The following is a 12,500-nucleotide window of genomic DNA, read 5'->3' as shown; positions in this document are numbered from 1 at the left end:
ATAAGGGAAACTAGTGTACGGAATAAGGGAAACTAGTGTACAAAATAAGGGGGTTTAATGCAAAGATCGACTAGATAAATGCGGAATCAATAAGAAAAACTGCCAAATGCCTCACCCAGAAGCCAAGATCATGAACTGAATAGAGAAATAAATGATTGAAGTGGATAAAGGAGATGACCTGAAATAAGGAAGTTTGAAATAAGGTAGTGAGGATTGACTAGATAAACGCAGGAACAAGAAAAAAAAACAGCTAAATGCCTCACCAGAAGCCAAGATTATGAGCTAAAATAATTAAATAGACGATGAAGTAGAAGGAGGAAATAAGAAAGAAGATAATGCAATGAAAGATTGATTGAATAGATGCTGGATTAAGGAAAACTGCTAAAACTAAATGGCAGGAGCAGAAACTGAGTTGAAAATAAACGATGAACTAAATAAAAGAGATAAGAAAGAAAGGAATACAGTGAGAGAATGATAAAATAAATGCAGTATCAAGGAGACCCACCAAACACGCCCATTGTGAAGCTTATAATGAATTAGATTGAAAAATAGACGAGTGTAGGTAAAGGAAACAAGGTGTAATAAGAGAGTGCAGTGAGATTGATGAGGTTATGGTGACATCATGAAAGACGCAAAATTATTAACTGGATGAAAAATGATAAATAAATAAATGGTGAAGTAGAGAAGGGAAGCAAACTATAGTGAGTGAAGTGATGGATTAGATAACTGTACTGCCAAGGAAAACTAGTGAATGGGATGCCTAAGATTCAGTAAATTCTTGGAGGGAGGGAAAAATAAATAAAGGATGAACCGAATTTGAAGTGAAGCGAAGGATTAAAGAAAACTAGTAAATAGAAAGCTTAAGATTGACAAAATTAGGGAAAAGAATAGACGATATAGACAGAAAACATGCATTAAGTGTATGGAGAACTTGACTGGGTAACCACAGCATGAAGGAAGGCTATTCTAGCTGTATAGCGAGTTGGACTGAAAATACTGTGAGGGTCTCCGTTAACAAGGCTTTATTCTAGTGAAGTGTTGGTAGGGAGGGGCACTGGCTGAGAGGCTTTCCCAGGGAGTAAACCAACAACTCAACTACCTGCTAATGGAACAATGGATAAATAGTATTCTAAACACTTACTATCTAAGCATCGTTTTTTGGCAGAGATCTTTAAACAACCAATTGAATCAATAGACAATACAACTTATCTTTTACCACAGTCTCCTCAGATGCCAAGATGATGAACTGAATTGAAGAATACAATGAAATGGACTGAAAAAAAAAAAAAAACGCGATTAGTGAGTGCATTGAGGAGATAGAAGTTGTGTAAGTCAAATGACTGCAAAAGACTGCCAACTGTTGCAGCAGAAGGAAAGTTGAAGAAAGCAGAGGAATTACTGCCAGAATTAGACTCAATTAAGGCCAATTTAGTTCCTGATGTGACGTGATTTGGTATTCTGGCTGCTCTGGCCCCAAGTAACGCAGCCTTAATGGCGAGGCCCGCAGGATTGCGAGGCCAGGCTGCTTGTTCGTAGTGTTGCGAGGCCAAGTGTTGCTGCATTCTGTTGAAACATCTTGGTTGTAAACTCTCGAACTCTCTTCCTGTTTATTTATTTCAGTTTTACTTTATTTTCTTTTTTTTTTCTTCTTTTTTTTATCTTTTCCATGTTCAATGACGTTCATCATTTCAAGGTAAGAATATCAAGATATTTCTGGAATTAAATTGACTCTCTTCTCTCTCTCTCTCTCTCTCTCTCTCTCTCTCTCTCTCTCTCTCTCTCTCTCTCTCTCTCTCTCTCTCTCTCTCTCTCTCTCTCTCGCTGAGCAGTAAATCAGTGGCTTCTTTTCCTGTATTTTTCATGTCCTTGGCCGGTTTGCCTACTTCACACGTAAGGAAAAAAAGCAAGGCCATTTCAAGACACTAGTAAGTTATTATAAAGTATAACATTTCTTGGTAATTTTTCGCAGTATTATAAAGTATTGATAGGTTATCTTAACATCGCTTTTTTTTTTCATTGTTTTGTAAGACCATTTGTTAAAACTCATAGTGAAGTATTGAAAACGATGGGAACTATTCGTTAAAATAATAACAATTGCAGACGTTGAAAGTTATGGAAACTCTTCGTTAAAATAATAATTGCAAACGTTGAGAGTGATGGGAACTCTTCGTAAAAACAGCAGTTACAAATACTGGGAATCCTCTTCGTTATTTCATCAAGTATCGCTGGATTATCTCCACACCTCCTCGTTGTATTGCTAAGCCGTTTCACAACCAAGCCACCGCGAAGTATTGGAAGTGTGGTGTCTGTTGTAGCGACGTGTAATCCCTCCTATAACTCAGCCAGTCACTCTTGCCGCCTGCACGTCACTGACACCAAATGACAGGCCTGGACTAACAAAACAAAGAATTATAGTTTTTTTTTTTTCATATGTGAGAATGCATTAAATAATTTTCATATACTTTTGTTTGGTGCTTTTTTTTTCTGATGTCAGAATAAATTAAAGAATTTTCATACACCTTTGATTTTTATCTTTTTTTTTTATTTACATATCTCATTATTAACCGTTTGAATACGTTGAAGGGTTTTCATATATATATATATATATATATATATATATATATATATATATATATATATATATATATATATATATATATATATATATATATATATATATATATATATATATATATTTTTTTTTTTTTTTTTTTTTTTTTTTTCATTAACTTTCAATACACGGAAGAAATTTCATATACTTTCCTTCTTTCTTTGTTGGAGGAGAAAAACAGTAGGGATAATCTTGTTACTGTTCTACTTTTTTTGTTTTGATCGTATGTTAGAATTAACTGTCTCAATATATTTAAGATTTCTTCCCACATACTTTCGTCCCGCCTGCCATATTACTTAGTGGGAAATTGTAACGTTATTTTTTGTGTGGCTGGAGAGAAAGTAACATTAAATCAAGAAAGTATTGATGACTAAACTTACATAACATTATGAAAAAAACATCGAACGGAGAATGTATAATACTTATGCACGCAATCCATCCCCCCTCCCTCTCTCTCTCTCTCTCGCTCTCTCTCTCTCTCTCTCTCTCTCTCTCTCTCTCTCTCTCTCTCTCTCTCTCTCTCTCTCTCTCTCTCTCGTTTTCATTCCCCATTCCATCGATCATCTCGTGTTCGATAGTTTCCTTGCCGAGTACAAAGGTATACTTAACCGAGAGGCGGACCAACAAATACACACCGTACTAGTGATTTTTCGATAAGGTGATGCAAATACTGGTTGTTGTACGGGGCGGGGCTGCTTTCAATGTCGTCCGGTGGTGGTGGTGGTAGTGGTGGTGGTGGTAATGATGATTGTGGTTATGGTGGTGCTGGTGGTAGTGATTGTGATTGTGGTGGTTGTGGTAGCGGTGGTCATGGTCGTGTTACTGTGTGTGTGTGTCATATGCTTGTTAGATCACACACACACACACACACACACACACACACACACACACACACACACACACACACACACACACACAGAGAGAGAGAGAGAGAGAGAGAGAGAGAGAGAGAGAGAGAGAGAGAGAGAGATTTACAAGCTTCCGGTGAAGAGATCGATGTTTAAATACCTGAGTTTGCAGACTTCGGAGGACGAGGAGGAGAAGGAGTGGTGGGTAGAATAGAGCGAGGAGGGAGAAACAGGAAGAGAAGAAAGAATGTGAGACGGAAGGGGAATGAGAAGGTGAAGGAGATGGAGAAGGAAACCAGGAGAATGTAGATGGAGGATAGAAGGAGGAAGAATTGGAGGAAAAAACGCGAGAAAAAAGAGGAGGAGGAGGAGGAAGGTGTACAAGAGAGATAGAGGGATAAGAAAGGACGACGTTTATTTGGGAAAGTTAGGCTACCCGATCTGTGGAGAGAGAGAGAGAGAGAGAGAGAGAGAGAGAGAGAGAGAGAGAGAGAGAGAGAGAGAGAGAGAGAGAGAGAGAGAAACACAGACAGACAAACAGAAACAGAATTACAGAGTAAAGCCGAGGCTGATTCTCTCTCTCTCTCTCTCTCTCTCTCTCTCTCTCTCTCTCTCTCTCTCTCTCTCTCTCTCTCTCTCTCTCTCTCTCTCTCTCTCTCTCTCTCTCTCTCACACACACACACACACACACACACACACACAGAGAGAGAGAGAGAGAGAGAGAGAGAGAGTGTTCAAAACGCCCTAAGAAGAGCACAAGAAATGGTCGGGTTTACGCCGAGAACCGGATTGGAGGAAGGGCAGAGAGGGGCAGTAGTGGTGGTGGTGGTGGTGGTGGTGGTTGGAGCGGAGAAAGTTGTATGAGAATAATTTTTTTGTTGTTCTAGTTGAGGGAGAGCTGAGAGGGACGTGGCGAGGGTATATGTTAGTGTATGGTAGTGAAGGAAGGGAGAGAAGAGAGAAGAGATAGGGGGACATTTGAAAAGGCTGTGTGTTAACTATGAAAAGCTTGAAAATGTTTGGTGGAGTGTGTGTGTGTGTGTGTGTGTGTGTGTGTGTGTGTGTGTGTGTGTGTGTGTGTGTGTGTGTGTGTGTGTCGTCCTTCCCTCACCACGTGGCTAGCCAGAGGGTCAGCCTTATATAAGCACACACACACACACACACACACACACACACACACACACACACACACACACACACACACACACACACACACACAGACACACACCTGACCTAGCTACACCTCTTTCGTCTTTTCTTCCACTTGTTTCCCCTCCTCCTCCTCCTCCTCCTCCTCCTCCTCCTCCTCCTCCTCCTTCTCGTCGTCCCTCCTCTTTACGTGGCCATAAAGAGGAAGTAGCAACACCCACCAATCGTTTCGTGTTTCATCTTTAACTCTCGCTAACGTATTTGTGTCGTTGTGACTTGTGAATATTTTTATGTATCAGTTTTTGTTACCTGCGTTACGAATACCCGTGTTATTTATTTATTTATTTATTTTTATTTTTTCGTCTTGTTTTATTGACTTCTGCTGTGTTCCCTTTATTTGCATTTATACTTTCTTATTCTTTCCTATGTTATCGTTTTTCTCGCTTTGTTTCGTTCACTCACGTGCTATTTATCTTTTCTCCTTTACTGTCTTACTTTATTTGTTTATTTTTTTTTTTACTATTTTTGTTGTATTTTTATCTATTTACATTGATATCACGAGCTATATTTTCCTTTATTATTTTCCACTATTTTATTGAATTATTTTTTTACTGTCTTTTACTATTTTATTTACACTCATATCACGTGGTTATGTATTTATTTTTTAACGAAGATTAGTGACAGTATGAGATTCCTGCTGTGATTGGCTGGAAATTTTGTCAAGGCGGCATGTGATTGGATAGTGTGTGTGTGTGTGTAAGTGGCCTGTGATTGGCTGGACGTGTTTGTAGGTGACATGTGATTGGTGCATAGATGGGCAGAGAGTGGCTGGGACTCACCTTGGGGCACGCCGGGGTGTTGTCGTGTTGCACTTAACCTATATTGGTGTGTCTAGGAGGAGGAGCAGGACCTCTCTCTCTCTCTCTCTCTCTCTCTCTCTCTCTCTCTCTCTCTCTCTCTCTCTCTCTCTCTCTCTCTCTCTCTCTCTCTCTCTCTCTCTCTCTCTCTCTCTCTCTCTCTCTCTCTCTCTCTCTCTCTCACACACACACACACACACACACACACACACACACACACACACACACACACACACACACAGCAATGCCTCGTCACCTCTCAACTATGCCCGGGCTCCTCCCTTTTCTCCTCCTCCTCCTCCTCCTCCTCCTCCTCCTCCTCCTCCTCCTCCTCCTCCTCCTCCTCCTCCTCCTTCACTCACAACCTTAAGTCGAGGTGAAGAAAACTGAAAACTGAGCTGCAAATGACAAGATTTCGCTACTTTTTCTTGAGGCGTTTGTTGACAGACGCTTCAGAGAGAGAGAGAGAGAGAGAGAGAGAGAGAGAGAGAGAGAGAGAGAGGGCGTTCAGAGTGGCAACTGGGCGTCCTCGGTAGGGTTGATGGGAGAGGGGCGGGGTTAGAAGGAGGGTACAGGGAGGGGGCGTCTTGCAGGTGGCCGCCCTTGACCTGGGAGCGACGCCCGGCCTGGGAGATGCCACTGGGGGGAGGGAGGCGATAGGGGTGTGGGAGGAGGACCTGGTGTGCGTGTGGGTGAATGGTGAAGGGTTGGTGTGTGGCGGGGTGAAGGTGGTGAATGTGCTGGTGGTAGTGGTGGTGGTGGCGGTCTTAAGGTGAATTACTGAAGGTTTGAGGTGTATGTGTCTAAGAGAGAGAGAGAGAGAGAGAGAGAGAGAGAGAGAGAGAGAGAGAGAGAGAGAGAGAGAGAGAGAGAGAGAGAAGGTAGTGCGTTCTTGTGTTGTTTTTATCAGTCCCAGAGAGAGAGAAAGAGAGAGAGGGAGAGAGAGAGAGAGAGAGAGAGAGAGAGAGAGAGAGAGAGAGAGAGAGAGAGAGAGAGAGAGAGAGACTAACTTTTAACGTCCATCCTGATTTTAGGAATTCTGACTAACATTATTCATTCTCTCTCTCTCTCTCTCTCTCTCTCTCTCTCTCTCTCTCTCTCTCTCTCTCTCTCTCTCTCTCTCTCTCTCTCTCTCTCTCGTCACCCTTACCCTCGTCCATCAAAGCACACATCTATAACGTACACCTTTCGCTTCCATGGTATTGTATACAACACTTATGCTTTCCTCTAATACTAATGCACGGTAATGTAGTGAAATGAAGCACGCTGGTATGGACATCAAGGTCTGTTGCTGTTTGAAGTCCCTGGTAATCCCTTGTAATCTTCTTGCACTACGAGGGTGTACGGCGTTACGCATTCCCTTCCCTCGGCAACCCTGCAAACCTTTCTCCATATTCTGAAACACTTCTACGCCGCACCTCCAGTACATTCAGAAGGCTCTAGTCCAAGTTACACAGGTTTTCCGAGGGTGGTTTTATGGTTCTAGTGACAGGTTAACGAGATTTCTATATGATTAACTGCAGAAACAGTCTTGGGAACCCGGCTAATAATTTCTGTGGCCTTTGAAAATAGTGGTGGTGAAAGACCAGTGTTTCAGAATACGGAACCTGACCATATTCTGAAACACTACTGCGCCTCACCTCCACTACGTTCAAAAGGCTTTAGTTAAAGTTACACAGGTTTTTAAGGGCGTTTTTTTTTTATGATTTTGGTGATAGATTAACAAGATTCGTATATTATTTACGGGAGAAACAGTCTTGAGAACCCGGCTATCATCTATGTGGCCTTTGAAAATAGTGATGATGAGAGCAAGGCATTTCAGAATACGGTTCCTTCACTCCAGGTATACCTAACCTCTGCACGTGGCCACCCAAACATTGCTTACTTCACCACACTGTCCACGCTCCCCCTCGCCTTCCTGAATACCAAACCCCTTGACTCCTAATGACACTATGGCTCTCGCTGCTTCACTTGAGTAACCCGAGTTATCTACTGTTAAATTTACATTCTTTAGAGAGACGTAGGTTAAGAGGGGACCTGATAGAAGTCTTTAAGTGGTATAAGGGTTATAACAAGGGAGATGTAAGCAAAATTCTTAGGATCAGCAACCAGGGTAGAACAAGAAATAACGGGTTCAAGCTTGAAAAATTTAGGTTTAGGAAGGAGATGGGAAAAAATTGGTTCTCAAATAGAGTGGTAGATGAGTGGAACGGACTCAGTAATCATGTAGTTAGTGCTAGGACACTAGAGAGCTTTAAGAGAAGATTAGACAAGTTTATGGATGGGGATAGCAGATGGAAATAGGTAGGTGTGTTTCATACAGGGACTGCCACGTGTAAGCCTGGTCGCTTCTTGCAGCTTCCCTTATTTCTTATGTTCTTATGTACTGTGACAAGGGAAGCTACGGGTAATAGAACGTTGGATCTGCAAGTATTCCATCTCGTCGCGTGTGTGTGTGTGTGTGTGTGTGTGTGTGTGTGTGTGTGTGTGTGTGTGTGTGTGTGTGTGTGTGTGTGTGTTAGTGATGTCTTTGTGAATTATACACTAAACTTGTACCAGGATATTTTACTAAGTTTGATGAGAAGCCATGGTAGTAAAAAGGTTTAAATGTTTTGTGTGTGTGTGTGTGTGTGTGTGTGTGTGTGTGTGTGTGTGTGTGTGTGTGTGTGTGTGTATACACACACACACACACACACACACACACACGTGATGAGTGGTACTTTTTTCTTTTTTACCGTAAATTGGTAAAATTATGTTTGTAATCCTTAGTTTAATATTGTTAATTGGTTTCTTAGTCTTTTGTAGTCTAGTTAGTACGTATTTTTATTTCTTTAGATATTGTTAGACTTTTGTTCATGTCTTTTCTCTTGCCAGGTTAACAATTAAAAAATGTAATCAAGTTAGCTATTCTTTAGACTCTGTTAGTCAGTCCTGTTCATTTTTCGTGTTTTCATCCCTTATTCTTTTACGAAGTTAACAAAAATTAGATATTGTTATAATTTATCTGTCTTCATTTTTTATGCATTTTCAACTTTTTTTTCGTACAAAGTTGAAAAAAAAAATCAAAGAAACATGGAAACAGAAACACGTCAAAGGTCAGAAACGCCTTGCTTTCCTTCCCCTTTCTCGGAGACAAGCTTGTGTTTGTCGGGTGGCGGTAGGCGAGGAGTGGGGGACAGGGGAAGCGACACACGAGACGGGACAGGACGGGCGGGGTCAGAGATGCAGCGTGGGGAGGGCGGAGTGTCTGACAACCCTGTACAGTGCCTTGCTTCGCCTGTGTTGGGCAGGTGACAGACGTTCCCTTTTACCTGGAAAGAGAGAGAGAGAGAAGTGGGATACGCGTTGGTGTGTTTGTGAGTGTTGCTTCTGTTGTTTCTTGACGTTTGATGTAAAGAACGGATTTGTCTTCATCTAAAAGAAAATGAGTTCGATGTGTGTTGATGTGTTTGTGAGTGTTCCTTGGTATTTTTCTTGTTTGATGTGAAAGAAAACGGATTTCCCCTTTACCCAAACAGAAACTGAGTAGTTGGGGAGTGTGTTGATGTGTTTGTGAGTGTTGCTTGGTATTTTTCTTGACGTTCGGTTTGAAGAAAACTAATTCCTCTTCACCCAGACCGAAAATGAGAAAAGTTGGATGTGTTGGTGGTGTGTGAGTTGTTTCTGTATTTTTATTTATTTATTTTTTTTTTCGCGCTCGGTGAGAAGAAAACGAATTCCCCTTCACCCAAACAGAAAATGAGAAGTAGGATTCTTGTGTGTGTGTGTGTGTGTGTGTGTGTGTGTGTGTGTGTGTGTGTGTGTGTGTGTGTGTGTGTGTGTGTGTGCTTCTGGTATCTTCTCGATGTTCCGTGTAAAAGAAAACGAATTCTTCACCCAAACAGAAAACGACTCACGTGTTATCTCCTGCGCGGGTCTGATTGGAAGTAGTGCTGTTGTGGAGGCTTTTATTGCTGCTTAATCCTCTTGATGTCACTGTTTCTGCTGCTGTTAACTGTTTCCCAAGGCTCAGTAAAGGAAGTGGTTGGCGTGTTATCTGCTGTCCTATCAGCGTAAGTTCCTCCTCCTCCTCCTCCTCCTCCTCCTCCTCCTCCTCCTTTGTTCCTGCTCTTCGTTCCCCCGCCTTTTCGCAGAAAACGAAGCATAACACAAATAAAAAATAGAGAGAAAGAGAGGAGGAGAAGGAAAAGGAGAAAGAAAAATGTAAAGGAAGATAGCAGTAAAAAACAGAAAGAAACGAAACAGAAAATGAAATGAAAAATAGAAAAAAAAAGGACATAGAAGAGGGAGGAAGAGAAGAAGGAGGAAGTGCAAGAAAGGAATACGGAAAGTAAAGAAAGACACCAAAAGAGACAAACAAAAAGAAGAAACAAGAAAACGAGAAGGAAAGCATTATATAAAATGAATTAACTAAAGGAAGAATATGAAAAATAAGAGTAAGATAAGAATGGAAAAGTGGAAAGGAGAGATTAAGGAAGATAGAAATGGAAAAAAAATGGAGCTAGAGGAAGAAGAAAAAGATGGAGGAGGAGAAGAAGATAGAAAAGAGTAAAGTGAAGAGGGTGCAGACGAGGACAGGAGGGCAAGCCAGAAGGCAGAGTCACGTCAGGTCAGATCAGGTCAGGACAAGGTCAGCACAAACTTAAATAGATTCCACAGCTACACCCGAGAGATATTTGACCTCCTCCTCCTCTTCATCCTCATCCTCATCCTCATCCTCATCCTCATCCTCCTCCTCCTCCTCCTCCTCCTCCTCCTCCTCCTCCTCCTCCTCCTCCTCCTCCTCCTCCTCTGGTTAGTTTTGCATTGAGTTTAAATCTGCCAAGGCCGTGTGTGTGTGTGTGTGTGTGTGTGTGTGTGTGTGTGTGTGTGTGTGTGTGTGTGTGTGTGTGTGTGTGTGTGTGTGTGTGTGTGTGTGTGTGTGTGTGTGTGTGTGTTAATCTCTCTCTCTCTCTCTCTCTCTCTCTCTCTCTCTCTCTCTCTCTCTCTCTCTCTCTCTCTCTCTCTCTCTCTCTCTCTCTCTCTCTCTCGTTCTTTTCAGGCATTGTGTTACATATTTTTATTCTAAATCGTTTGGCAAGGTTTTTCTTTTCTTTTACATTGCGTGTATTGTTGCTTAATCTTTCACTGTGTATGTCTTCTTGTGTGTATTGCAAATTTTTCTCTTCGTAATTTTATATAAATGTGTAAATCCAGAAACACATGCGACAAAGAATGAGCGATGGTGTGTGTGTGTGTGTGTGTGTGTGTGTGTGTGTGTGTGTGTGTGTGTGTGTGTTTGTGTGTCCAGGGCGGCGGCAGTCAACTGAGCACTCATTACACAACTATGTAAATAACTTTAATTTGCCAGAATTACGAACTCTGCTTATGCCAACAGAACTGCGAGGGTGTGTGTAGCGGGCCGACGTGGAATTGAGTCCGATGAAAGCAAATACGCCGTGAAATTAAGCCGTGCATCACCATCATCATCAGCCATCATTATTATTACTGTCATTACCGTTATTACTGAGCTCACTTGTTTGGCTAAATTAGTACGAAGCTCGTGTAGGGAAGGAAGCAATGTAATGCAATAGAACGAAATAGAAAACAGTTAATTAATGAAAATGTTTACTTTGGTCACTTACCCTGATAATAATAGTAATGATAATAATTTTTGTCTCTAACCATACACCAGGCCGGCACTTCACACGACGTGACTCAAAGCACCACACACCCATACACACATCATTCACACTCTTAGTCTTGCAGCAATAATAATAATAATAATAATAATAATAATAATAATAATAATAATAATAATATATTTTGTGTGTTTCACCTATGTCCGTCTGCTGGTCAGCCAGCCAGCCGTTCTCCTACAGAAAGAACTCAGAGCTTATAGTGACCGATCTTTGGGTAGGACTGAGACTACTCACACACCACACACCGGGACTGCGAGGTCACAAGCCCTCGATTTACATCCCATACCTACTTGCTGCTAGGTGAATAGGGGCTACACATAAAAAATCGCCCATTTGCCTCGCCGTGCCCGGGATTCGAACCCGGGCTTTCTTGGTTATGAGCCGAGCGTCCTGACTAACCACTACACTGCGCGGTGTGTGTGTGTTATTAGTACAGTGAATATTTAGATTTAATATATGTATTAGACATGCATGGATAGGAAGAATATGTAGTTCAAGGTAATGTTTCCTCATGTCCTCCTGTCCTTACCCAGCCGTGTCCTGCAGGTTGGGGGAGCGAGTGGTGTGGGAGTTCGATGAGTCAATATTGAGGTTTAAGATACCAGCCAGATAATATATGAATGAGAAACATATATGTCTGAGCATCTTACTAGGTGTAGTAGTGTTTCCCCATTTCTGCGTCCTTACCTAGCAGTATCTCTGTTGCAGGGCGGGGAGCGAGTGGTGTGGGAGTTCCATAACGTGACCCTGACCCGTGTGCCTGGCTACGGCTTCGGCATCGCGGTCAGCGGCGGCCGGGACAACCCACACTTTACCAATGGCGACCCTTCCATCGCCATCTCCGACGTCCTCAAGGCGGGGCCGGCCGAGGGCAAGCTGCAGTGAGTATTACACCCAATTCTTGTAAATGTATATAAAGGGTATCTTGAAGTACTTAAGGCTTTTGTCAGGAATATATTCAAAGGCCACGCCACGTCAGTAATCTGGGTCTCATGCGTGTTTTTTCTATCATTTATTTATCTAAGAGGAGTACTAGTGTAGGGCAACAAAAAGGGAGGCAAAGAAAAGGATCAATGAGGTGCCAGACTGCCAGTTCCTAGAAAAAAAAAAAAAAGTATTACTTGATCACCATTGTATTGCCAACAGGAGAAATGCCCAGAATTTTTTGTAGAGAATATAACAAGGCATAGCTCATCTCTAGTTATCAAGTAAACTAGCATATAGTTAAATATGAGTATATATTACTCTGTAGGAAACCACCAACATGATAAAAGCTTGAAAAGTAAATCTGATATAAAAACAAACATATTATAATTCAGGAATATGAATATGTAACAGAAATACACATACATGC

At 41.7% G+C, this 12,500-nt stretch overlaps 1 protein-coding gene across 18 annotated transcripts in view; it reads left to right on the top strand.

Moving 5' to 3' along the window:
* The window catches only part of LOC135114652 (tight junction protein ZO-1-like), a 124,984-nt gene that overhangs the window by 78,434 nt on the left and 34,050 nt on the right, over positions 1 to 12,500 (top strand). For all 18 annotated transcript variants that reach the window (XM_064030482.1, XM_064030484.1, XM_064030470.1 and 15 more), the window contains one exon: positions 11,855 to 12,027. In XM_064030482.1, the coding sequence (XP_063886552.1) occupies positions 11,855 to 12,027 (173 nt within the window). The remainder of the gene's footprint in view (positions 1 to 11,854; positions 12,028 to 12,500) is intronic.

This window comes from Scylla paramamosain, chromosome 28 (assembly GCF_035594125.1).
Source record: "Scylla paramamosain isolate STU-SP2022 chromosome 28, ASM3559412v1, whole genome shotgun sequence".
NCBI lineage: Eukaryota > Metazoa > Arthropoda > Malacostraca > Decapoda > Portunidae > Scylla > Scylla paramamosain.
Note: the sequence above shows the minus strand (reverse complement) of the source record. Positions and strands in the feature narration are given on the sequence as shown.